The following is a 27114-nucleotide window of genomic DNA, read 5'->3' as shown; positions in this document are numbered from 1 at the left end:
CAATTAGACAGCAGCATATCTGCCAGCCAGTACAGCTGTTGATGCTTACACTGCATAACTGTGTCTTACCTTAAAACTGCTGGTCTTTATGAAGCTTAATTATCAGCCATGAGAATCCTTGGCCTCAGATGATTACTTGTCATGATAATTCATCACGCCAGCTTTCAAGAATAGTGTAGCGTTGGCAAGCAGAAGGAGGAAACTTGAACACCATCCACCCCCAGCTCTTGCTAATGAAATGCAACACATTAGGGGTATCCTGGAAAAAAATATTTGAATGGAATTTGTTGAGGAGCTATTAAGGAGCTGCTGCTGATAATACTATTCAGACATAAGGCTACCTCTAAAAATGAATTTGCTCCTTACTCCTTATAGAGTTCCTGACATTACAATTGTCAAAGTAGAGTAGCAGAACTGGTACGTTTATATTATTAGCATTGTTTTTCTCTGGGGAAGTGTTAATTCAATGCAGCGAAACACACAAAATCCAACAAGTATTAATTAAAAGGTTAAAAGCACAGATAGATCAAAGAGACCTTCTGGTTTAGCCTGAAGTAGGGCCTCATTTCCCTACTGGATTCAAAGTCAGCTAGTAACAGCATTCATAGATACTGTGGTCTTTTTGTAATATTTTTAAAACAGTTATTTACAGTAGGAAGACCTCTAGTTACATTAAGGAAGTTACATGCTAATAATTTATTCAGGCTTTTGTTTTGTTTTTTCACTATACATGAAAACATACATTTGAGTAGTCCAGTTGACTCTTGTAGGGAGGAAAAAAAACATACAGTAATTTTTAGATCCAAAATTGGATAGTCAGTGAACTGACAACACATAGGCAAATCATGATTTTCTCAGTTCTGGCATATTCCTACTGCAATGCTCTGATCTGACACATCCATGGCTACTCATTACTTAGTGTCATTTGGATTCAATGGTGCAATTTTAACTCTCCACAATTTTTGGCAGCTATTAAACCAGCCAGAATAAACACCCACTGCTTCAGTATTTTAAACTGCAGATAATAAGGGATGATTAGAATTGTCATTCAGTTTTGCTATTTGTGCTGCTTTTGGATATCTTGTTTTTCCTTTCACAGGGCACATTGTGACATCTGTTGTTCTTTAACTTAAAAAGTTGTATTTACAGTGCTGTGTAAAAGTGGATTTTCTGTAATTAAATTTACATTTTCCAAGGATTCCCAAGAGTTTAACAGACCTAAAATTTCAAAACCAAAAGCTCTATGTCTGTCTAATTATATCCTTACAAGTATACAGTATATTATATTTCTCTGATAAAATGCCAGATGTAGTAAAGTATATTACAGTTTCTCATTATGTTATGCAAAGGACATTGAAAACTTGAATTTTATACATTTGAAACAATTAAACAATTGTATTTACATTATTTAAACTACTACATGTTCTTTGGGACAACATACTGGCTTCTTTTATTGGTAACACTTTATCTGAATGTGGTGTTATATAGGTTATATAGCTGTAATAACATTCATAATCATTTATTACTTTTTTTCAAATGCAGTTAAGAATATATTCATTTTTGAAAAGACAAACACAACAATATTAATAATGATCCTAACCTTAATCCTGTAACAGTGCCTAGCAAAAGTATTCAGACCCTTCTTGTGGTGTCCATTTTGTGAAATGACAAAATTGTACATATACATTTTGAAATTAACATTTTATTCAAAATCTGAATGCTCAAACTGAAGAAAATCAAAGTGTAACATATATCAGCAAATCCTAAAGAGAAGAAAAAACTGAAATATGTTGACTGCACAAGTATTCAGACCCATGAACTCAATATTTGGTAGAAGCTGAAATTATAGCTGCAAGTTATTTTTTCAGTATGCATCTAACAACTTTGTACATCGGCTTGGTGCAATATTCACATTTTGCTCAAGATCTCCCATCTTACTTGGGTATTGCTTGTGGGCAGCAATTTTCAAGGCCTTCCACAGATTCTCAGTAGAATTCAAGTCACTTGACCTTTATTCTTACACCACTTCAGTGTAGCTTTCACTTTGTCCCCCTGAAAGTTTAATTTTTGTCCTACGTTTTAATTCTGAAGGCGGGTTTTCCTCTCAGATGATATTTACTTTGCTCCATCAACAGTATATCTTGATAAGCTCCCCAGTCCCTTATGCTGCCACCGCTATACTTGACACTGGAATTGATGTCGACTCAGTGGTAAACTGTAATGAGTTTGTATCAAATGCAATTGTTTATTGTAGATTTGTACGAAAAATTTGGAATATTGCCTCCTACTAAGCCTTTGTCACATGTTTGCAGAAACAGTAAAGAAATTTGCAAAAAAGTACATGCGGGGTTCAGGTATTTCTTTTCCTTAGAAGCCCACTTTGTAGACTGACCAGAATATAGTTGATGCATTGATATTTTCTCCCATCTCAGCCACTGAACTTTGTAACTATTTCAAAATTGCCCTTGGCCTCACAGTGGCATCCTCCTTGCCCGACAGCTCAGTTTGGATGGACAGCCTAATCTAGGCTCTCCAGGTGCCTTTAACTTCTTTAACTTCTTAATGAAGTAGTTCTTGACTTCACCATGCTCAAAGTGATATTCAGAATCTTTGAAATAATTGTATACCATTGTGATCTGTGCCTTTATGCTACTTGTTGTGAGTTGTTGTGAAAGCTCCTAAATGTTCATGGTTAAATCTTTCCTTGAAATGTATTACCTGACTGACGGACCTTACAGAGACAGGAGTATTTATTCTCAAATCATGCAAACTGTTGTTATTGGACACAGATAAAGACCACTCACCTAATGTGTCTCGTTAAGGTATTTTTATGCCCCTAAATTAATTGGTAAATGGGTTAAATACTTGAGAAATCATGACTTTGATTTTTCTTTAAATAGGTAATTTTATTTACTGTATATGTATACTTATTTGCTTTTGATGTTTTGCTTTGAATGTGTGGAGTAGATTGTATATATCAAAATATTAATTGCTACTTCAATTGTCAAGTGTCATGACTGGAAAGAAGAAATTCCAGTTTGACAAACATTTCAGTCTGGGTCTGATTAATTTGCAAAGTACCATATGTTTTTTGAAACAGTTTCAAGTGTTAATGAAGTGTCATATACTGTATAGCTTCCAAATGGTGTTATGCTGACTGAATAAGGCCACATTTAAATAAAGTGTTACCTTTTGTTTTTTCTTCTTGCTGGCAAAAGATCCTTTGGAAAGGGTTTCTCCACATTATTAGGGATTATGCCAGAGGACTACATACATATTGAGATATTGGGATGATTTAACACAGCATAATTGCCTGCTCCATGTCTTAATCTATCATTTTTTCTTTGTATTTTAAAACTTGTGTTATTCTAATTTACTGTACTGGACGTGTAGTGTTCTGGCAATCAGCTGTGAATATAATTACAAGAAGCAATTTTTATAAACAATCATAGTTTAACAAAAAAGTAAAATGTAGAAAATCACATTATGGACAACGTACAGTATGTTGGACAGCAATAGTAGGACTGTGCAGGTAGTATATGTTAACACTTGAAGTGCACTATTTTTATCATTCTTTATTATGATTTTATACAAATGTTTAGCCTGTAATTTCATTTTGTAACTCAAAATATACTTTAGAGTGAAGCATCAATTTATTTAGCTTTAAAATAGGTGGTTCTGATACATTAGAGGAAGTCATAAGCGACCCCTTTGGACCATGGAGCTAAGTACTAAAAGTACTTGTTAAGAAAAAAGGAGGATTGGATTTAGGAAACTTGAAATCTTGTGGAGCACTGGTTACATGGAACTCGTTTACATTTAACAAGGCAGACGAGGTGAAATTGTTGTCTGGATGCTACATGTAAAGGATTATGATGTGAAACCTGAAAAGTAGCGATTGAGAAGGGTCAACATTCAGCTCAAGAGTGGAGCTCTGAAGCAGCATTATACAATATCAATCCTTAGTCTCCAGTCTTGGCTGCACACAGTATGCATTATTAGGATAGTAACAGGGACTTTATTTCTGCATGTTCTGCCTGTTCCTGGCAAGCGATGCTCCTAAGGGAATACACGAAAAAGTACTTAAAATGCTCTTAGATTTTCTTTATCTGTCATCCTGCAGTCATTTTTTTATTCCATTGGCTTGCTCACTACTGGCAGTCTTTTATATTGCCTTCTACACTGTCTTAACTTGCTGTTTGAAAAGCAGAAAACTCAAGTTTTTACATAACCAGGGTAATACATATATTTATGGAGTGAAGTATGGTCAAGGTCATGGAAATTCATCTGTTCACTTAAGGCAGTAAAGCACAAGAGCGAAAGGTTGTCTACGTATAGTTCTGTATGCATAAGTGGCATGTGGTGCATTTTCAAGAAAGCAATGCAGAAATAACCTGTTAGTATGTTTTAACCTATAGAAGCTAAAAAGCCAAATGTGCTATGTGATATCTAAGATAATACGAAGATTGTATTGCATTTCTTGCTATAAAATAGGACAAATGAGATTACCAAGAGGAATTTGTACACATTGACATGTACTGTGCATGTGCTAACTGTCATGCTGTTTACTAGTCAATTTTGTTGACGTCACAGCACAGTAACAGTATGGTACTGGAACGGCTGATATGACATCCCGAGCTCATGTAGCGTGGCAAGATAATGGGTACTACGATGATAGCACTAATCAGATTAGTGCCACTCTGCAACATAAACTATGTATGATGGGCAAACAGAAAAATAATATAATTAAATATTTTTGATGCACGTTAATATCAAAATTTAGATCTGTCTGGTCATGCACTGCATGACCTGAATGCACTGACTGCATGCTCTAGGTATGGAGGGATAATGGTTCAAAGCTATGCTTGTCACAGTATTTCAATCACTAAGCACCATGATCTGTAACATACTGTATCTGTATTATTGTTTTCGCTCACTGATTTGAACGTGGTGCAATCGTATAATCAGTTTTAAAAGACATCATTTAATAAAGATGAAGAAATATCTACAATATGGATGCATACAAAAAGTATGGGTTTCACACAGAGACCTAAAATAGCTTAGTTACAGTTACCCCCTTAGAAGATCATAAATTAATTTAAAAGATACTAAAGCAGAAAGGTGTGTGCTTAATCACCAGTAGTTCTGTGATAGTCATAGAACTCTTATAATGACACTCATGACTCATCTTCTGAACAGCTCCATCATATGGAAATAGTGTTTTTCACTTTTGTTCCAAAAGATAAAATGGGTGAGCAATCATTTAGAAACAAATTAAAAATTGGTTTTACTTGTAATGCAGTGACTGATATTAATTTTGATGTTTTGTTTAATTTCTTCTTTCTAGGGTTACTTGAAGCAATGCCGAAAAAGAAGAGACATGTTCAGTGATGATCAATTGAAAGTTATCTTTGGGAATATCGAAGACATTTACAGATTTCAAATGGGATTTGTACGTGATCTGGAGAAGCAGTACAATACTGAAGAACCTCATCTTAGTGAAATTGGACCTTGCTTTCTAGAACATGTAAGTACAGAGCATTGCACACAGGAGCATTGGAATTGCTTAACCTTAATTATGCCTGACATCATTTCATCAGACACCTGACAACTTTTGCTTTATTGTCCATTAGCGGTTGTTTGATGTGTTTTTTTTTACCAGTCTTAGGCACAAATCTGAAATGTTATCAGCAAGATAGATCCTCAGTGATCTCCTTTTAATAATAAAATAAGGAGTATTTAATAAAAAATATAATATATAAAATGTATAATATAAATATAAATTTATATAAAATATAAATATTATAATTTAATATAATATTTTACTTAAAATGAAGTATTGGAAACTCAGAGGTAACTGTGGATAATGTATGAGAATGCTAAATAGTACAAACATACAATAATTATAGGTAACTACTATGTATTTTCTCATCCAATCTCATCCTGTGTTACATCCAAAATTATCTACTTTTGTTAATGTTTTGTTATTTCGGTGTAGTTAATAACATATGAGATTCATATAGGGGACTTCATGGGATGCAATGGGAGAGAAGGAATTTAGTTAATAATATATACATTGCTTGTACTCATACAGCTATATTGAGAAATAACTCTTCAGTACTGTTTTACAATACAGCAAAATATGTAGTTAATACACAGTTATTAACTATGAAAGATTTTCTGACAGAGTAAAAATAAATTCCTGTAATGTAGACAGTCTCATATACAATCTGAAGAACAGATTAAGCCATAGAAAAATAGATAAACTGTATTAAAACACAATGAGTAATGTTTAGTAGAGAGTGTTTTAAAAAAAATGCCTTATGGATTTGAAAAACTTCATGCAGTACACAATATGTGACACTGAGTTCTTGAATGTTCTGTTTCATGCAGTCCGAAAAAATGATTGTTGGCTACTGTTTTGACTGCCTAATCACAGGAACTGAATATGACTATACTGTACTAAGTGTAAATATTGATTATTGATCGAAACATCATTACACCTGCAAATGAAAATTATCCTTTGGAGTGACCAAAAGGCTTTAATTGACTTTTATTTTAATAATTGGTTTGATATTTCAGATGCCATCATCATTTTCAGACAGTAAAATGTTAAAAGTAATCTTTTCAGGGTTTGAATCAAAAGATCAAGGACTGTCAACTTCACATGGATGGTCATGACACAGTCTGTGATATCTTAAAGGAATATTAATGATGCTTCAAGTGAGAAATAAAGCAAATCTGTGAACAATGTTGTCATAAACTGGAGTGAATAGTGCTTGGAGTCAGCCTTGATAGAAATTTAGGATTAAGTAAATCCAAAGCACAAATCATATTAATCCAATTTTAAGATAAAGTGCTTTCCAATTAAAGTAAGCATTGCTGGTTTCACATGACTGGTCTGATAACACCCAAATGTGGCTTGTAATTATTTAAAACACATAACATTGCTTAGATGTCTTTGTCTGCAAGACACAACCCACTTTTGAAGGGTTATTTATATATTTAAACACTGCCATTCTGTTCAGCATGCTCAAGCAAATTATTTTTGTATCTACATTAGCATTTTGAAGGTTGAAGAAAAGTTATGGTCCAATAGGAAAGCTTTGTGAAGTCTCATAATAACAGAGCAATATTTAGAAATTGAATTCTGCTGAGTTATACAGTTAATCAGCAAATTACCAGACTCCTTTTATTGTATTCTTCATTAACAGGGGACAAATGTGATGTCATTGGATTTAAATATACTGCACCTAACATTTCTAAGTAATTTCTCTTACTTAATTTTTAAACGTATGAACATTTCTGTTTAAAATGAGACAGTGTTAAAGTTTTCTAGTCTAATATATGGATAAAAGTACATCCAATTAATGTGATGACATTGGTTGGTGCATACAAAAATCAATGCAAAGAATTTTATGGTACAATTACAGTAATTCTACAGAAAAAAATATATTGTTCCTACAGTATGACTATTTTATTAACAATGTGGTCAGTGACGTAACAGTTTTTCTACAAGGCAATATTTCTTGGGAGTTCTCATACGTGATCTTTTGTCCCATATAAACTCTGTAATCCGTCATCTTTCCAGAGCAGTATGACACAGAAGACCTTAATTTAATGAGAGCAGTTGCTTTCAATGGGTCTCTTGCTATTGAGCGTTTAGCTTCTTTATATAATCTGTGCTTCTCACTTTGCTGATTGATTCTCTATAGGTCTCACCTGATCTGTCTTTCCCTATTTCATTGTTATTTGTATTGCAGCAAGACGGCTTCTGGATTTACTCAGAGTATTGTAATAATCATTTGGATGCATGTATGGAGCTCTCCAAGCTGATGAAAGATGGCAGGTACCAGCATTTCTTCGAAGCCTGTCGTCTTCTTCAGCAGATGATCGACATTGCTATCGATGGCTTTCTGCTCACGCCGGTGCAGAAGATATGCAAATACCCTCTGCAGCTGGCTGAGCTCCTCAAGTATACTGCCCAGGATCACAGGTAAAAAAGGCATACAATAGGATAAATAAAACACAGGGTAACATTTACAAAGAAGCTAAGTAAATCCTAGCTGTTATGCCCAATAGCAGATGTCTACATAGAGATGAGAATAAATGTAACGTACTGCACATAACAACCTTGGAAAAGCCAGCTTTCCTTTTTATGCCATTAGTGTTTTGCAAATATGCTGTTCTCATACATTTTCCGTTTAGTAGTTACCTAGCAACCAGCAAGGGCTCTCCTTAATTGGGAAGAATAATACATTAAGATGCTTCACAAGAAGCTACTGGAGTGTTCATTTCATTTAGATGTACAGCACATTTGTGCTCTAATACATGATAGACATATAAGTCTTTCATATAGGTTTTTATTTAAAATGAAAAATATGTTTGAATATCTTGGAGGTTGAGCAAGGTTAGTGACACAGTATTTCAATTTTACTTTGTTGTGTTTAAATCACTATGTAGAAATATGAAAGGCGATGTTATTAGTATAGTCAGGAAGGCACACATGTAAAGCTTATAAAGATTACAGTTCACATCTAAACCTGTTACAGAAAAATCTAGTAATTTTGTCACATTTGTGCATTTTCCCAGTCTCCATAGAAACTATTTTTTGCTGATGATTAGCTTTTCTGGGAAGTGCATAATTGCATTCTTATTATCACTGGGTATTCAGGATTGACATGCAAATAACTTCAGTTCACATAATGACAAAGGCAGATAAAAGTCAGATGAAAACAGAAAAGCAATCACATGACAATCCTAACCAAAGGTAAGCGTGAAAGTGCGAATTATGTAAAAAAGGCGTTTCTTGTATTTGGAAAGATGAAGATCAAGCTTCTGGCTCAACCAGAAAAAAAGCACTTACAGTAGGATGCTGCTTTAGTTGTATAGTCCGGATGGATTGATTTAGGATTACAGTATATTACTTTCCATATATAAAATGGTTTCCTCAACTGGGCTGGCCAAGTGCTGGCATTGTGGGTTGTGATTCCACCAGGGTTTTATCAGAAACTACCGGGACTTGCTCCACTAGTTAATGCTAACTGGCTTGCATGGGAAGGTTGAGTTCACACTGTGTTAAATTGCAAATGGCTTGTAGGTGGACTAATCAGAAGAGTGCATTCACAAGTTCTCGGTCTCTCTGTGTGACATGGGCTGTAATAATAAGGCAAGATGATTAACAATTGACAGCTTTAAATTGGGGGAGTGAGAAATATAGCAATGAGCAAAAGATGTGCAGTGCTCAATTGTATTTGATTTATTCAAATATAGTAAAGATATTTATCAAGCGAAATCTAAAAAAAAAAAACAAATACTCATCAAAGATTCATCATAACTCTTGAATATAAAATAAGAAACATTAACAAAAATTCTGGAATGATGTCCTTGAGCATTAAACAGTCCTGGCAATACTGATACCCATGTAGATATCTGGCTCTGGCCTGGGGTCATTGACCTAGCTTAAGAGAATTTTAGAACCGACATCTGCTTTTATACGAGACATCACAGAAATAGCTGAAAGGTGGGACAACGTAATCAAGAGTAGTCACTGGACCATAAGTAGAATGTGGACTCTTTAACCCCCAGTCATGGTAGTAAAATGGCTGGACTGGGACTATAAAAACACCTGTACAACTGTTGCAATTCAGGGCACTGTGGGAAATATACCTCATGAGTGTCACCTTCAGTGTTCTCCTGAAGTGGCCATTTTCGTTACAATTAAACTCATCTCAAACTTTCACTGGACTGCACTGACTGCTCGCATCCCTACGCCCAGACCTGTTTAGTCCCTGAATTAGTTGTTGTAAGATGTTCTGCACTCTTTGTTTGCAGCTGCAGCCAGTTGGTGAAAGTTGGCCAGTTACAGTTGTCGGCATTTGACAACATTGGAAAGTTGGTCCCAGAGATCTTTACTTGGTCTCATATCAGAAGAAAAAGCTGGCTATGATAAGATCTCAACATTGTTCTCTCAATACTATATAATTGCAATCCTCGTACTGCGTTGTCCTGTTGGAAAACTAACTTGAAGGAATGAAAAAACTGCGGGCTGAATGACTTCAGTAGGGTGTGCTGGCCTGTGATCTGCACACACGGTGTTCTTTTAAGAAGAGATCTTATTTAAGACATATTTAAGACTTGCTTCCCCTTGTTTTGGTTTTAACTGCACAGTCAGCCTAACGCTCATTGTGTGTGCATCTTAATTGTCCTTCATCATGCTGTAAGAGAAACATGGTTATTTCCATATATACTGCCATCTATTTACAATCAACAGTTTGTAGCAACTGATTTGGCAATGGACACTGGATATCCAGTGCACAGCAGCTCAGCAATTTATTTAATATGTATTTCTTTAAGTTTACAATAGGCTACCTATGAATTAGTATTTGATGGTGCACTGTATCTGTTTTAGTGAGCACAATCATTTTTAAACTATGACATGGGAAGTATTTTCACAGATGTCAGAAGTGGAAGATCTTCCTTTAAGTATGTTTCAAGACTTATGTTGACAATGCTTAGTACAGTACCTTTACCAAGTTAAGTGATTCACTTAAGTTGGCATTTGTAATTGCTCCTCTTAACTGGGTGCAGATTTCAAAAAATCATCTTGCTCCGTGGCCTATGGTTTTACAATATTAATTTTACTGAAAACCTGTATTAGATGTAATAAGTCTTAGGACATAAAAGGTATCTATTTGTTTCATATTAAGCCAGTATTTTCTTCAAATAAAAAAAATACAATTAAGGTATTCCGTTTAGATGCATTTTTCTAAACTTTAACTCTCACTATTTTCACTATCACTATTTTCTCACTATCACTCAGTGACCAAACAAAATGGTGTCATTTGGTTTTGATGTACAGTATTTAGGGTTGCCATACTGTATGTCTCAGTAAATGGGCTGGTCCATTATATTTATTATATTTTATTTGTAGAAATCATAAACAGAACAGTTTCAGACTTTTTTCCATGTGCCTTTTTTCAGGCTTGACAAGTGTATTTCAAGACTATGTGTTTGCCCAGAAAAGTCAACTGAAATAGTTTAACGTAATTCTTATTATGTTGTTAACAGCTTCACAGAAGCAATCTCATTATTCCAAGCAAGATTTTTCTGTAGTCAATTTTAAATAAAAAGTATGGAGTTTCTCTAAATGGGATATCAGAAACTGTAGCATAAGCCACTGAATGATACAGGACATAACAAAGTTACAAATAATATGGGTAGCCTCATTTACTTGAATTAATTAGACCAGCACCATTTTATCTAATAAAAGAAAAATGAACTTTTATATTTAAACATGTATTCATTGGGGAGTGCTATTTTGATGCTATGTTATGTTGTTTTGTTTTTGCCAGAGGGAGCATCTAGGCAGATTCAGTAGAGACAAAAAATAAAAGGGAATTTGTTATGTTTTTAGATAAAATGGAATAAACAACACAATCATAGGCTCAGACTGAGTCTAATGAGGCGGAGAAAATAAAACTGGAACAAGCTACAAGCCTGCCTATTAAAAAATAATATCTCAAGAAGAATTTACCAGTGCATACTGTACATGTAAAAACAAAATGTAGCTGCAATCATTTATCTTATCTAATGCATAAGATAAGAATACTTCTCCTTAGAAGCATTAAAACTAAGATGAGAATTAAGTACTAGGTTAAAATTAAGGAAATATATAAAGATGAAATTAAATGTGCCCCATTTAAAATGTTCTTCTGCACAGCAACCTCCACAAACAATTCCTAAATCAACAGGAAAAACATTAAAGATTTGTAGTACATAATTAGCGTCAGCACAGAAGTTTCTTTTTCACAGCGGACATTTTGCCTTGAAATGGAGTGTTGGGTATTGTACCAAAATGAAATGAAATTTCTGAAGTTGGAAGCGATTACGTTTTATAGCTTGTTTTAATATTTTTTTTTAAATGAAAGTAACATTTTTCACAGAATCCATCATTTAATATGCCACTGCTAAACCATCTCCATCTAATTTTAAATGGTGTCTGGCTCACTGCCCCTTATTCAGGAAGCAGCCCATACCAAACACTATAATGATTTACAGTAACACTGAAATGCGTGCTATATTTTGGTCTTGATAATATGTACTGCTTTCATCTAACAGAACTGTTCTGTACTTCTTAAAATTAGTATTTATTTTGATTTATTGCAGAATCATTTGTTCCTGCACACTTATCAGTCAGGGCTTTATTTCTTCCCTGTGGGGGCTGAGACCTCAAACACCCCAGGGTAAAAAAAAAATGGGCCAAAAGGCATCATTGATTAAACTGAGGTGTTGTCTCTTTTGAATTTAAACTCAGCAACTAGGGTCAAAAATATCCTTTGGATTTGACAATTGTTATGGTCAAAGGGCATCTGAATACGCCATTTTATTAAGCAGAGGATCTTCCATCCTTGTAGCGACGGTAATGTGAGACAAATCCGTGTCTGCTTCAAAGAGAAATCTAATGACTCATCATTTAACAAAAGAAATACTAAAGAACAATAAATATTTTTTCCCAGAAGAGAAGATGAAGAAATCCACCCCTAGTGCACAGTCCCATCTGAATTCTCCAGTATCATGTGAAAAAAGGTGACATGTCTACTCTTAAGGGCATGGAACAAATCGTGGAGCGTTGATCCCTTAGAAACATCTCTGAGCAGTCAGGTTCTACAGGTAAAATGTAAAAGGATCAACTGCTGCTCAGCTTTTAAAGGCCAGCTTGAAATTAGTCTGAATAGTATCTCAAGAAATGGCTTCTTTTAATAGAGGCACAATGTTATGCAGGATATCACTGATTGCAAAAATTTAACGTGACAATCTCAATAGGTGAGTAAATGAGGCAAGTGGGCTGATCTTGCCTCATTGTTCTGGTTCTTAAGCATTAAGCATTTTAGGGGTTAAAACAGAAATTGCCTGAACCAGGAAATACCTTGAGCATACATCTCTCAACAAAAACAACCCAGTAAGTTATTACAGGTGTGAATTGGAGATTATCGAATGCACAGTAATGTCTAGAATGATATCTTTTAGATTTTTTTAAAGTAATTGCTATATAGTGTGTTGCAAAATTATTCACTCCCCCTGAAATGTTATCACATGTTGTTGCTGTCTGAACTTTGCAATTAAATATCTGGCATGTTCAAACAGGACTTTATATAGTCTTTATAATCTGCACGGTCTGTTCCAAACTGATAAATCAAAATATGCTGAAATTACCCAAATACATTTTTAAAGAAAAACTAAAAATTCTCCATTGCTGAGGTATTCAACCCCTTGATCATTTCAGGAGAAAAGGAATAGTTTATCACAAAATTAGTATAATGGTCTTTGTAGTAAAGCAAAGTGATTAAACCTGACTTGTTATAGTTATAGTTATAGTCTCTGTAATGTCTTGCCGATAGATATTGGATTTCAAACAATACCTCACAAGGTGATATGACAAATTGACTATGGGAACCAAGAGGCTTTTGAACCAAATAAGGAATACAATGGTAAAGATGTACAGATAAGGATGTTTTATAACTATGAAGCCATCAGTGACTTTGAAAGATTTTAAAAGATGAGATGAGAGCTACTCTTATGCATTCACAATATCACGGTTCCTACACAAAGAGCCTGCATGGGTGAATAACAGGCAATAAGCTATAACTAAAAAATAATATCTTAACTCTTGTTAGAGAGATACTGATGACATGTGGTTTTATGGTCAGAAGAGAAACAATTTGAAATTTGTGGTCTAAATACAAAGGGTTCTGTCTGGCACAGGCCCAGTGTAGCACATCATGCAATCAGCACCATCCAAACTGTCAAGTATAGTGGTGGCATTTACATGTTTTGGGGATGCGTCACATCAGCAGAGCCTGAAAAGCTTGTTAAGACTGACAGAAAGATGGATGATGTAAAGTACAGCCGAATCCTTGAGGAAAACTTGCTTGAGTCACTGAAGAAACTGAAACTGGGTTGAATTCAAATCATCAGGAGAATGACCAGAAGCACAAACACAAAGTCAGACTGAAGTGGTCTGACAGGAATAGAGGGATTCTTAGAAGTCCTTATTGAATCCAACAGAAAATTTATGTGGAAACACAAAGATTGCAGTTTATCAGTGACTCCCAACAAACTTGTCAGAAATTAAGGGATTTTGTTAGGAAGAATGAGCAAAACCATCAACTTGACATCAACTTGCAATGCTGGTTGGAATCTATCTGCTGAATACTCATACCATCAGTTAATTAAACTTTTTAATATCTTTGCAGGTTCTGCTGGCATTAAACCTGTTTCACATATTGAACAGTGTTCAATTTGAGCATTGCAGTTTTGGATAGAAACAGTTTGTTTAAAAAAATATATGTAATTCATAAAAATGTGATATTTTTGGAAGAACAGAATACTTTTGGAGTATTCTTAAAATTTTCTGGTACCAAAGAAATCACTGTAGGTTTATTAATCAGTCTAATAAATACATTATTTACCAGATAATCTTTTCTGGCTGTTGTAGTAAAGATATCCTTGTTTCTATGGAAGAATAAACTTAAACAACAAAGGTGTTAAATGTTACTAGTTTTGCTGCCATTTAAGGCTTAAAGTGCTCAGAAATGGATTTGTCATCAAAATGTCACACTTTACTAAGCTGTGCATTATCTAGCTTTTTATTGCATCCACATAAATTAAATCTCTGTGACTTTAAATATATCTGTCAACAGAGATTGTTATTGCTAGAAATTTATTTTCTTTTTACCTTCTCTGCAGGAAGTGATGCAGGAGGTTGTTGTCATGGTTACTAGACAAGAAATTACTGTGCCAAAAGGAAATGCACTGGTCATCCTGTAGAAAAATATCAGTTTAAATGTCATTTTAAAATATGCTTTTACTGATTTCATGACCTGTTGGCTTTCAACTTTACGTGCTCTTTTTGAGGACATAAGAAATCTATTAAATTCATATTAACTGAAAAATTTGTAAATCTGATTACTGCCTTTCAAGTTATAAAATGTAATATATTGCAGACCCAGTGCCAAATTCTTAAATTCAATCTATCTATTGTGTACGACTGGATATAAGGTCAAATAATAAAAGAACAGGGTTTACTTAGTAGGTCAGATTAAACAAATTTTACTAAGGACATGTTAGAACATTGTAATTCAAATATGTTTTGTTTATAATAAAAAATCCCTTGTCATTTGTTTTATTTGGTCCTGGCATTTTTCAAGACTCATTTCAGTCCCCTTATTTCCTTAAACCTTGAAGATGAGCTACCTACAGTATAAGTGAAGGAGAGAGAACTATTGTAAATTCTGTAAATATGTTGTACAGTGAGTATATTTAAATTCTGACTAGCTCAGGTTGAAAGAATTTACCTTATTTACCTTGACAGGTAATGACAGAAAAGGACTGACTCTGCCCTTCTCCTCTGAAATGAACTTTCTTTTGTGTTGCACACATTTTTTTAGACATTCTGTTTTTTTTTCCCAGTGATTATAGGTATGTGGCTGCAGCATTGGCTGTCATGAGAAATGTAACTCAGCAAATAAATGAACGGAAGAGAAGACTGGAGAATATTGACAAGATAGCACAATGGCAGGCTTCCGTCTTGGATTGGGAGGTATGGATTTTAGTATAGGCCAAACTCTTTTCATAAGCTTTTCCAATGATTGTCCTTGAGTGAGGGTTGAGTTAATGCTAATCACTTAGTATGCCTAATAAAAGCGTCATATAAAAAAAAAACACTTTGCTACTTCTTTTTTATTTAAAATGTACTATTGGCACCTGTGCAAGAAAACGCAAAAAGCGAAACATAAAAAAAAAAACTGGTACAGAAACATGCATTCAAAACAAATAACTTTTGTAAAAATCCTATGTAGTATGAATAGTGTTTGTCAGCTTTTAATAGGGCTTCTGACTGTTTATTAAACCAGTAAAGGTAAAATAAAAGACTAACAGGTTGATTGGTGTGGTATGCATATGAGATGCATCTAAGCTGTGTCGATAGCTGACTGAAAGTATAATTATCCAAATAGTGGCACATAAATGGCCAAGTGCCACTGTGGTTGGATGAGCTTAGAATCTTTTCATTTTATACCTCAAGTGTGACTCCTGGGACTGGCTAGGCACCTCTGAGTTTGCAGCATATTCATTCCACAAATTGATGTGAGAGGATAAACTCTCCAGTGAAATTTCAAGTGTATAACATTTACAGTAAATTACAGTACATGATAGCGTTTATGTAATAGAAAAGTGTGTTTTATAGTATAATCCCTCCCTTGTTCTGAGACAGAGGTTGGAGTTGTGACCCGTTTTGACCAAGGCTATTAAATGGTAACTGAAAGGCAATGAACCTTTCTTATTGTCTTGAAATAATAATTAATATACTGTATATAATCCTTTAATAAACTACATTTGAAAAATGGATTTGGGCCAATGTACTGTGTAGCAGGAGCTCTCAATTTGAATCGTGAACATATGGGGGCCTATCTTTTCTTCAAATAAATAATGATAGATATTTTGTATGAATATTTTGGCTGCCAGGTGTGCTGTTCTCCACAATATATCTTTTTAACAGACTTGGTTCAAATGGCAGAGAAATATGTCCAGCTGGAGATGAGTTTGACCTGACAGTCACATCTGAAAGAGGAACTGGCATGTTTCTGAGAGTCTTTTTATTTGCAATTTAAATTTTACCTAATACAGTTTTATACTTAAGCAGTTTTTGGCTGCAACATTTAATTGCCCTTTGCTAAATGTACTGTACAACAGAATTCCTGCAGAGACAGCTGCTGTTCAGAAATCTAAACTGTTTTGGAATTGTTCCTGCATGGATGAACAGGCTCTATACTAAGATCAAAGCAGGCATAAGAAAGAAAAAGGAACAGTTTGACTTTGGAAAAGGAGTTATAAGATGACATTAAGTTGAAGTAAAGTAATGTATTTTCTGTGAAATGAATCCTGAAATGAAAGATTTCTTAAATGTAATTCTAATAAACTGTCTGAAGAGATTAAATAATGTATTTTTTCAGTACTTTTGTAATTTCACGGAGTAGTGCCTTTTTATTTCTCTGGCTTTGAGAAATCTCACCTTGTTTCTTCAATTAGCTGATAACCATACCCTTAATCATCAGACAGTAGATTACATTGAATGATCCCATAATATAATTATGCCTGAGATACGTAAAAGCGCTCAATACCTTATGTTAAAAATTAAAAAAAAATGCTTTAAAATTGATTTTTGGCATCTGACATCTTTTTTTTTACATTAATCAAGAAAAAGTTCAAAACTCTGGGCTAATAATTAAAAGAGTTAAAAGAGGAAAACACTTTACATTAGTATTAAAAGCCATCAGATTTCCCCCACTAATTTCATAGCTACAACAGAAGTATTGTGCAAGCAGTAGAAAGTTCCATAAAAATAATATCAAGATAGGATCTGATCTAGTGGTGTTTGGAGAAGGAATGAACAGGCTCCCAATGAAGCACCAGCATTTCTACTCTTCACACTCTTTACATTTGAATTCCTATTCCAAATACATACATATTACAAGGAGGCAGCTGTGAGAATGATTTGTGTAAAATGTAGATGCATTATATTCAACAGATTATAATAATAAAAGTAATCTAATGTTGCAATTATGATCACTCAGAAATGAGTCACTGTGAGTGGCAAGATGCATCTTTTCAAGCAGAAAAGATACATTTAGTGTTGTAGGGAAAAGTTGCATACCGGCTTCCACACATCTTCATCTACAGAAAGAGCTCTAATTTGCCAGAACAGCCATTGAGATCTTGAAACTGGTATGTCTTCTTCCATCTGTCCCTCCAATGCGGATGTGGTTATCTCCACGATGAAGTAAACTGGAATCCTAACAGTGCTTCTAGGACTAAAGGAGTCTTTATGTCCTTCACTCTGCTGATGCTGACTGCACATTACTCAGTGCCCAGTTTCCATGGTGAGGACAAGGGGGTGGAATTTGGAACACAATTACAATGTAACAGGACACCAAAGCCAGATGTAATCTTCCCTTATCCTTGACTAAAATAAAATTATTAATGCCTCATGCACATTGCATAACACAAAACCTGGTGTTACATATTTAATAAGTATGACCTGTGAGAGACTCTTGTCAGGGTGGTCCCTAGGTCTGCTTACACAAAAACACATGATGGCAACAAGAAGCACAGTTTGGGAAGTTTATTTATACCTTTACAGGCCAAGAACAACAAAAACTTGGCACTAAAACAAACACCCAACACTGCTAACACCGTTTACGCCCCTTTTCATAGCAAACAAAAACTTAACTACACCCATGTTAGAATGTGAATTATTATACCCTCAACCAATCGCCCAATATTTGTATAATTAATCCCCACTGTGGCTATTTTTAAGTAATTTACAGGTCATGTAGCAGCCTCTAGTGGCAGGCCAGCTGCAATTACAGGTGTTTCTACATCTTGCCTGCCATACTGTATGTCTCTTCCCTCAGCTGTCACCAACAGGGAGAGAGATAACCTGGCCTAAAGAAGGTGGGCTGGAGGGAAACTGCTTGCATATGGCTCCCACTGAGTCATATGCCTTCCACTGTTGGTTCTCCCCACTGAAGGATGCTATGAGTCACTTTTCATTTTTACCAGGACCCACTTTCTCCCAGAGGCTGTTCATGGGTCACCCTGGTGACAATTGTCCTCCAGGATGGTGCCTGCAGGGAGAGTATCATTATCAACCTCATGCAGTAAAAACTGCAGGGAGAGCAGTGCTGTCATTCAGGTGACACTCCCCCCTTAATCTGTAAAGAGTTGGTCACACAGCCTCTGTCCTTCTGTCGGAGGTTCAGACTTACACAATTGCAGACTTTCATCATTCCCCTCCTCCCGAGTCCCAGGCCAGAGCAAAAATGTCACTGTATCACATCCCTCCTCCTCCTCTTGAGACTCAAGTCAGGGTGGCAGTGGTATTCCACCATGTCCTTTCCTCATTGGAAATTCGGGCCCAAGTGCATCATTACCAGTTTCATGTCTTGGTAAGAAGAGCTGCATCTCCTGTAGTTCCTATAGTTCCAAGAAATCTAGGGTCACAGATTGTTGCACTTCTTTCCCACTGACCTCCAGGGGTTCATAGGGGTTCATTCCAACCTAATCTCTGGAGGCTCTTTGGTTACAGGCTTCTTCACAACCTCACCTCCTTTTTAGGGCAAGTAAATTATACCACCCCATTCTGCGAGGACTCTTGGGTCTCAAATTGTTGCACCTCACTCAACTCCAGAGATTCATGGATTACAGGTTGTCTAACTTCCCACTGACTGATTTCTATCACAATCTCTGTAGAAAGAATCTGCTCTGTACTGGTCACTGTCTGTTCATGTTTTATGTTGGAGCCTACAATGAGTGGTGATCTCCTGCTGGGTTGTTTTTCCAGACGCAGTGCTGTGACTCTAATATATTGGAATATGGGGAAATTATACTTTTTAACTCTAAATTGTTATAATTTCACAAATAGTTCATGTTTGTAATCTGATAGACAAACGGAATGGACTTGCCAAAAAATATTTGCCTTGTGCTCGATAAACCCTTACCACTTACATTTGTGACCATTGTGAGAAAGAAGATCATGTTATACAGTATATTGTTTTTAGACCTTTATGTTGTTTGTGTCACTTACAAAATATCCACATCTTTCAATCATGTTTGGAAGTTCTGGATGGTGTATTGCACTTAAGTAACTCTTCATTTAATGTACAGTATCAATGGATGGCACCTGTGGTGCGTTAGATGTTAGTGAAACAATTGCTTCATTAAAGTAATCTATTTCACTACTGTACTTCTTTAAATTCGCTTAATAGGGAATATCATTATGGAATCTTGTAACTAAAGGGACACTTTGGTAGCAAAAAGAAAAATAACATCTCTGAATGTCATTAATGATATTAATTTACGAATAAGTGACTTTAACTTGATCACTTACTGTAGTTATTTTGGTAGTCTTTTGACATACTCATTCTAACTACAGTATATAAAGTTTATATACTTTATAAATCTCTTTAATGTTTTAACCTTTTACATGAATACTTTCTGTAGTTATTGTTGTAAAACATGTGTAGTACTTTTTGAAATCCCTTATAAATAGGGAATATTAATATGGAATCATGTAACTAAAATATTGGTCATTAAAAACTTCTGAATGTGTTTAAAAATATTACGTATAGATCTAAATATAATATATTTGTGCAGCTGGTAGTGGTACTATATTCCACTTTCTTCATAAATACCTGCATAATTTCTTTAACTTGTTCACTTTGGATTTGGTTATTTTGGAAGCATATTCTAAACATTTTGACATATTCTAATTCAATACAGTTTTGAAGTACATATTGAATTATTAAAAAAAAGAACCCTTTCTTTTAAAAATCTTACTTCCATGTAAATAAAAATCAATTCTCTGATTTGTATAAATCTAAGAATGTTATTATGCTATACCTATAAACAGCACATCTCTCTACATCACTTTTTGCACCATTTTTTACCAGAAAGTGCATAGCACTTTATGAATGGCATTCGAGAAGATATGTTGGGGAAAATAAAATAAAATGAAAATGAAATTAAAAAAAATAGGCAGATAAAAATGACTAACACGATTGCAGCTAATCTCATTTAAGTTTATTTCAGTGAGAGAAATGTGTTATACTTATTAATTTAGGTAATTCTGTATTTTTAGAAATTTTATTTTTCATGAAGAAGATAATTAACACCAATCCTAAATATGTGACTGGGATTTGACATCACATAAACCTGATGAAGTTGACAAACTGCAAAAACACTTGCTTTTGGAATTGTTTTGATTGAAAGCAGATGTGAAAAGCAGGATTGTATACCATGCTACTTAGGCCAACAATAAATATGTAAATTACAATACATATAAGTCTATGATTTCATATTTATTATTTATAAATCAATTTTTTGAAGACATCATTTTTTGAAGGCATGTTCAGAGTGTTTACAAACAAGAGAAAGGCATTCAGCCTATGCTTTCCCATTATTCTTCTCTAAGGCTTTTTATCATTCATGGTTTGTTTTTCTGAAATTCTAAACCTTTGTTTTTGGCTCTCCTTGTAACATTTCAATTTATTCTTCATAGCTTATATTATGTACTGTTGGAAATATGGAGGAGAGGAAAGGAAGGCTTTGCTTTATAATGGATAAAATGTAATCCTTGAAGCCCAGCGATAGCCAAAGGGACTAAAGTATATTTTTAGCACATTTTACATCACTAGAGCATAATGTAGTGTGAGGTATTTATACAAACCCAACAGATTTTGTGGGACATTTGTCTAATTAGAACCTTTTAAGTACTACACAAAAAATGGTCTATGACTTACTTTGTAGAATGGAAAAACACTTTGTAAGCACTATTTTATCTAAAGGGATGGAAAAGGCATTTTGTAAGAACCTTTGATTTTGTCTTGAAATAAGAAAAAAGCTTTAGATAATCAGAAGCAGAATATGGCAGGGGATTTCAAATATTCTATTCCACTAATACAAGTATAGAAAGAAACTGGTTTTTAAAGTCCTTAATGTGTGTTTATCTTAGGGTGGCTAACGTACAGCTTGTATTGTTTACAAGGAGACATAGAAGGAAAAAACCAAAAATACTTACATATATTCCCCCAACTGCTATGCTTTATGTGTTATTGTGAAACTTAAATGTGTTGTGCTTTTCTGTTGTCCTGCAACTAAGGACTGATACTAATTTAAAATGCTAAACCAAAAATGTTAGTTGTTAAAGCTCAAGTGGTTATTAAAACATCAGTGCAAAATATGAAAAGATTAAATATAATTTTTATATCGCTCCCTGTAGCTCTTCAACTATGAATATGGATGACCTGTTTAGATGGCTCTGTAGGATGGAGTTTATTAATAAATAGAATAGAATTTCCACAATTGAGATTAACACATTTAAAAGAAGGACATTAAATATTCACAATCATGTCGTTTTTATCTAGGAGTGCCTGCACTAGATACGGGCTAGGGTTAGACCAGTGGTTCTCAAACTGGTACGCGTACCGGCAGTGGTACGTGGAGCACTGCGAAGTGGTACGCCAAATGACCCTGGAACTGAGTCGTGTGCGCTGAAAAATCGGGACAGGTTTTCATATTTTGTATTTTAATACGTGTCGAATACGCAGCCTACGTACTACGATACAGTGCGCGCTAATACCTCAGTGGACACAAGAGATACTCTGTAAGTCTATACCACTCTATAGGAATGTGTGCTACGGATGCAAGTGACCAATTGTATTTAAAAAAGCTACTGTATCTCCAGCAAATAGGGAGAAAGGAGAATGTGCGTGATTTTGGAACAATGCTAACGTTGTAAACACAGGAATGCATAGAAATACGTGCTACGAACGCAGGTAATCTTGTGAGCACACGAAAGCGATAACAGAAAAATATTTAAGAACTGTTCTAATTTGAGAAAAATACACCGAGCGTCTCTGTGTTTCGCTCCCATGCGCATGAAATAAAAAACTTTAAATAAATACAGAAATAAAAACGGAAACGCGGAAAAATGCAAGCTTGCGGATTGCTAAAGCAGGTAAGCTGCACTATTTTTGAAGAACCTTATTTACCATTATCAAAAGAGCTGACACGTATTATGTGTAGAGAAAAAGCTGCTAAACAGCTCGACCTGCTGCCCCCCTCCCCCTGAAAGACACAGTCATTCATAGAATTATTGAAATGAAGGATTATATCAAAAGTACACTGATAGAGCGCGTTAAGATGAGCAGATGTTTTTCACTGCAATTAGTTGAGTCTGTAGTCAATTTGGCCAATTTGCTCGTTTACGTTTTTCTGTAAAACACTTTGAGAAGCCACCTTTAAAGGCGCTATATCAAATAAAGTTTATTATTATAATATTTATTATATGTATGTGTGAGTGTGTGTGCACGCGCGCTCGTGTTGGTCATGAGAATTTCTGGGGTTCCTATGAGATGATGACTTGTAGGTGGTACTTGGATGCTTTGGTTGGATTAGGGGTGGTATTTGGTCCAAAAAGTTTGAGAACCACTGGGTTAGACTATGGAAACTGTAGATGTAAGCAGGTTCCAAAGTTCTCATAGTTTAACCCAAATAGCTGAATACACAGGTTAATACAAAGGTTCTAAAACATTTGATTCTCACTGGCACTTAAGCATACCTGAAATTTTGTAAAAGTCATCTTTAACTGAAAGCAACCACAGTTACTTGCTGTGAATAAATCCACCTATGATGGTTGAATCATTCAGTTGGAATTAACAGTGTCTCTGCACAAGTATAAAAGGCCTGTCACAGCTATCATGACAATTTTCTATTAGTTTCCACCAGAGAAAATCTTCTGTCAAAATATTTTGTTAATGAAATTTCCCTCTATAATAAAAGTAGCTCACTAATAGTAACATTTGTAATACTATACATAAAGACTGCATTTATTAAATATGTAATTTTGTTTCGGAAATTAGTGAATCAACGTGGTAAATCCGAACAGAGAAATTACCCTTAGAAACTACAGTAGCTTTTGTTTGTGTAGTAACAGATAAACCACTGTATCTCTGTATTTTTTCCTTTGTTTCAATAGACTTGTACAGATCTGTTTTCATTTTTGGTTAGCAATCACACATAATTGAGACTTGCTCAGGGACATCAATTACATAGTTTTTAAGTAATAGTTAAATACTCCCAAATGTCATAACACTGTTTCATAAATCAGGCTAAATATACATTAATAAATGGACATAAATTGACATGTTCCCCAATAGCATGGATGTTCCTGTGTTTGTGATCTGGTCCCTGGTTAATTTCACTTCTCTATCTCATGCTGTCTTTGTATGGTTTTGAAATTCTAACATGTCCTGCGGCAGACACTGCATCCACTTTAGTCAGTCCTGGTTTACAACCAAGTTGATGAACAACTCATTTTTCAATGTACACCCCAGTGCAGCTCCTGACCTTTTCATCCGTTGGTCATGAGAGGTTAAGACTGTAACACTGGAACTTGAGTCTGACATTTTTTGGCATTTGACTGTCATTCTAACCTTTTATAGATAAAAATCTTTACCAGATATTTGTAAATGCACAATAATGTCTGATAGACTTTTCCTGGAAGATAACAAGTGTGCTTTTAATAAGACATTTCTCATTGACGTTTTCTGTGGATGGTCCTAGATGAACACACAGCTGGCTCATACTGGATGCACACAGTAATTATAGCTGATAAAGCAATGGAAAAGAGATGCATTTTAAATAAGATCACTTTATTAGCCATAAACAATTTCTTGCGTTAGGAATTTGTTTTTACATATACCCCAGCTTGCTCTTTGTGAGACAGACAGGCAGGGAGAGAGAAGCTTGGGGTCAGAGCGCAGGGTCAGCCATTTATACAGCACCCCTGAAGCAGCTGGGATTAAGGCCTTGCTCAGGGGCCCAACAGAGTAGGATTTCTCTGCCAGCCACGGGATTTGAACCAGCAACCTTCCAGCCACAGAGCCACCACTCCACCCAACAAAACAGCCACAAGCTTGCAGCCATACACTGATTCGGTCGAAAATTTCCCAGACATGCAATGAGCATTATACAAATTGAAGTGATTCTCAATTTGTCAATTAAGAAGCTACATGTATCTCAGAAGTTTGGTTTTTTTTATGAATTGTCTTCTCAGTGCTGTAAATGTAATGATTACAATGATGATATCAATAGCCCCAGTGTAGTTTATAAACTTGCTTGTATTTTGGATTAATTTTTCTGATTAGGGTGATGATATTTTGGACCGGAGTTCTGAGTTGATATACACTGGGGAGATGTCCTGGATTTACCAGCCATATGGGAGGAGTCAGCAAAGGGTTTTCTTTCTGTTTGATCATCAAATGGTCCTCTGCAAAAAGGTAAGTTTAAGTTAATTAGTACCTCCTGTATTAGTACTTTTTATATCCTGGGGGTTGACTATTGGCAATCTCAATATCAAACATTTTTGAGCCACATTCTGGCTTCTGGAGAAATGCTGTGTACTGTACATGTATGTTTGTCATGTAACTGCAACCTCCCTTAGTAGTCTTTGTGCAGTAAAGTGCTGAATAGTTCGATTTTCATGACCATAGTCTCCTGAAGTGGCAAACTTCATTTTTCAGTGGAGAAAACTGTCAGTAGTAGTATCCAATTAAATTTTGACCACTGATATCAGCTAAGGTCAAGACCTGGTAGTTCGACAGTAGGGTCAGTAATGAGAAATTTGTTTTGGGCAGTGGAGTTTTCCTAGGCAGCTTGCCATCACTCTTTCATGCTAATTTATTGTTGTCGGAAGGCCCTTGTGGTTTTGTATGGCGAGCAGCGTGCTGTAAGCCTGTTTGCCAGTGATTTGCAATAGATTTTGCTGATGAGGAGAGAGGGATTTTTACAGTAATGTTTTTGTAGGTGCAGGATGTTTCTTCGCCCATCAAGGTCTATGGTAGATGGTTTGTAGCCAACCTGTAGCAGCTCGTTTCAGCGCTCCGATGATGTGCTTTGCATACATGAGTACTGTAACAGCTTTAGGTGACTGAGAAGTGTCTCTTAGATTTTAGATCAAGTTTGTGACACTTGGAAGAGTAAACACTTCTAATTTCAAAGGAGATACTTCCTGAGGTCTGGGGGACCCTTGAGCAGTATGTTGTCCCTGTGTCTACTTGTATTACTTCCACTTTGTTTTTCCTCATACCTTTCAAAGACATACTGCATAGATTAATTTAGGTCTCAAAATTGCTGTATGCTCTTCCTTCTGTCTCATAGTACAAACTTAATACACTGTTACATTAAGGGTTAAAATGAAAACTTTTAATAATTATGAGGATAGGTTATAGGAGTATTTTTCATAGTTCTTTTAATAAGATTAATTTATTTCCACAGCTGGAAACTACCTGCTTTTCTGATTAAGAGTTTTCAGATAGGCACCAGTGGAGAAAGCTGCTGTGTGAATACCAGAGCCAGGGGAGGACCAGAGGTTCAGATTAAAAGCCAAGAAATTCTTCAAGCCCAAATGAAATTTGAACAGTGGTTAACTTAAGAATGACTGCTTGACATGTTTCATAATTTAGCATGAAAGGTGTCTTTGTGGTTCTATTTTTAGCAACTTTTCAACACTATCCTTTTAAAAATGATCCCTTGGGCTATAATGAAGGTGTTCTTGTTTTCTTCAGAGCAGTGCCTTATCAGCAGATATGTTATTCCACTTGGTAGTTTAAAATGTCCAGACATTTCTGCAGTGAATTGATTATTTGAATTTATTCAATTAAAAATGGGATCCATTTAGTTAATTCCAAGAGCACTGTTATGATTACTAGGAATATGAACATTTAACAATACACAAAAAGGACTAAAAGAACACATGCCACAATTGATCACATCAATAATATAGGTAAACCTGACTAATGTTTTGTTAAAAGTGTTGACTCTAATGTTCAGGAGAGTGTCAACCTTTTTAAATGAACCTTTTTAAAAACCAGATGAATTATAGGACCCAATGTGGTGACTAGTAGATCTCAATTAAAATAAGGGGAGTTAGAAGGAAAATCTGAGTGTACTTATCCAAATCATGGTTCAAGAGTCGTGGTCAAAGACAGGTTCACTGGTCAGGAAGCCAAACGTTCGGAAGCCAAGTAATAAGTGAGGAAATCTCAAAACAGAGATGAGGAGCTCCACTTGCTGAAACCAATACTGAGCATTGTGGTAAAGGTGGTGAGGGCTTAAGTATTCTGGGAGGTAGCGTGTGCGGTGATGAAGGAAAGGTCTGATTGGTTGATTGGTTAATGCGATGGCATTTGCAGGAATTGGATAAGACTGGAGTCTGATTAGGAACAATGGGGGGTCATTTGTGGGAGTTGCATAGGGTTGGATTCTGATTGTGAACAGTCATGACACTCAAAATATAAACAACAATATGACAGACTATAGCATTAACCATGGAAGCCCCAGGTATCTGCATACATGAAAACTCACACTGATCAGTGAAGTGAATTCCAAGAGGCTTTAGTGTAGGCCTTTTCAGGTTCTCACAAAAAATGCCTGGCTAGGCATTGTTTTCTGATCAGGTTTGAAAGCCCTGCAGAGAGATTGTCCTATTGTGGC

At 35.3% G+C, this 27114-nt stretch overlaps 1 protein-coding gene across 5 annotated transcripts in view; it reads left to right on the top strand.

Moving 5' to 3' along the window:
* The window catches only part of arhgef9a (Cdc42 guanine nucleotide exchange factor (GEF) 9a), a 145412-nt gene that overhangs the window by 104175 nt on the left and 14123 nt on the right, over window positions 1–27114 (top strand). For all 5 annotated transcript variants that reach the window (XM_069193471.1, XM_069193470.1, XM_015351402.2 and 2 more), the window contains 4 exons: window positions 5348–5527; window positions 7764–7996; window positions 15472–15601; window positions 24768–24899. In XM_069193471.1, the coding sequence (XP_069049572.1) occupies window positions 5348–5527; window positions 7764–7996; window positions 15472–15601; window positions 24768–24899 (675 nt within the window). The remainder of the gene's footprint in view (window positions 1–5347; window positions 5528–7763; window positions 7997–15471; window positions 15602–24767; window positions 24900–27114) is intronic.

Source organism: Lepisosteus oculatus, chromosome 8 (genome assembly GCF_040954835.1).
Source record: "Lepisosteus oculatus isolate fLepOcu1 chromosome 8, fLepOcu1.hap2, whole genome shotgun sequence".
NCBI classification, from domain to species: Eukaryota; Metazoa; Chordata; class Actinopteri; order Semionotiformes; family Lepisosteidae; genus Lepisosteus; species Lepisosteus oculatus.
Note: the sequence above shows the minus strand (reverse complement) of the source record. Positions and strands in the feature narration are given on the sequence as shown.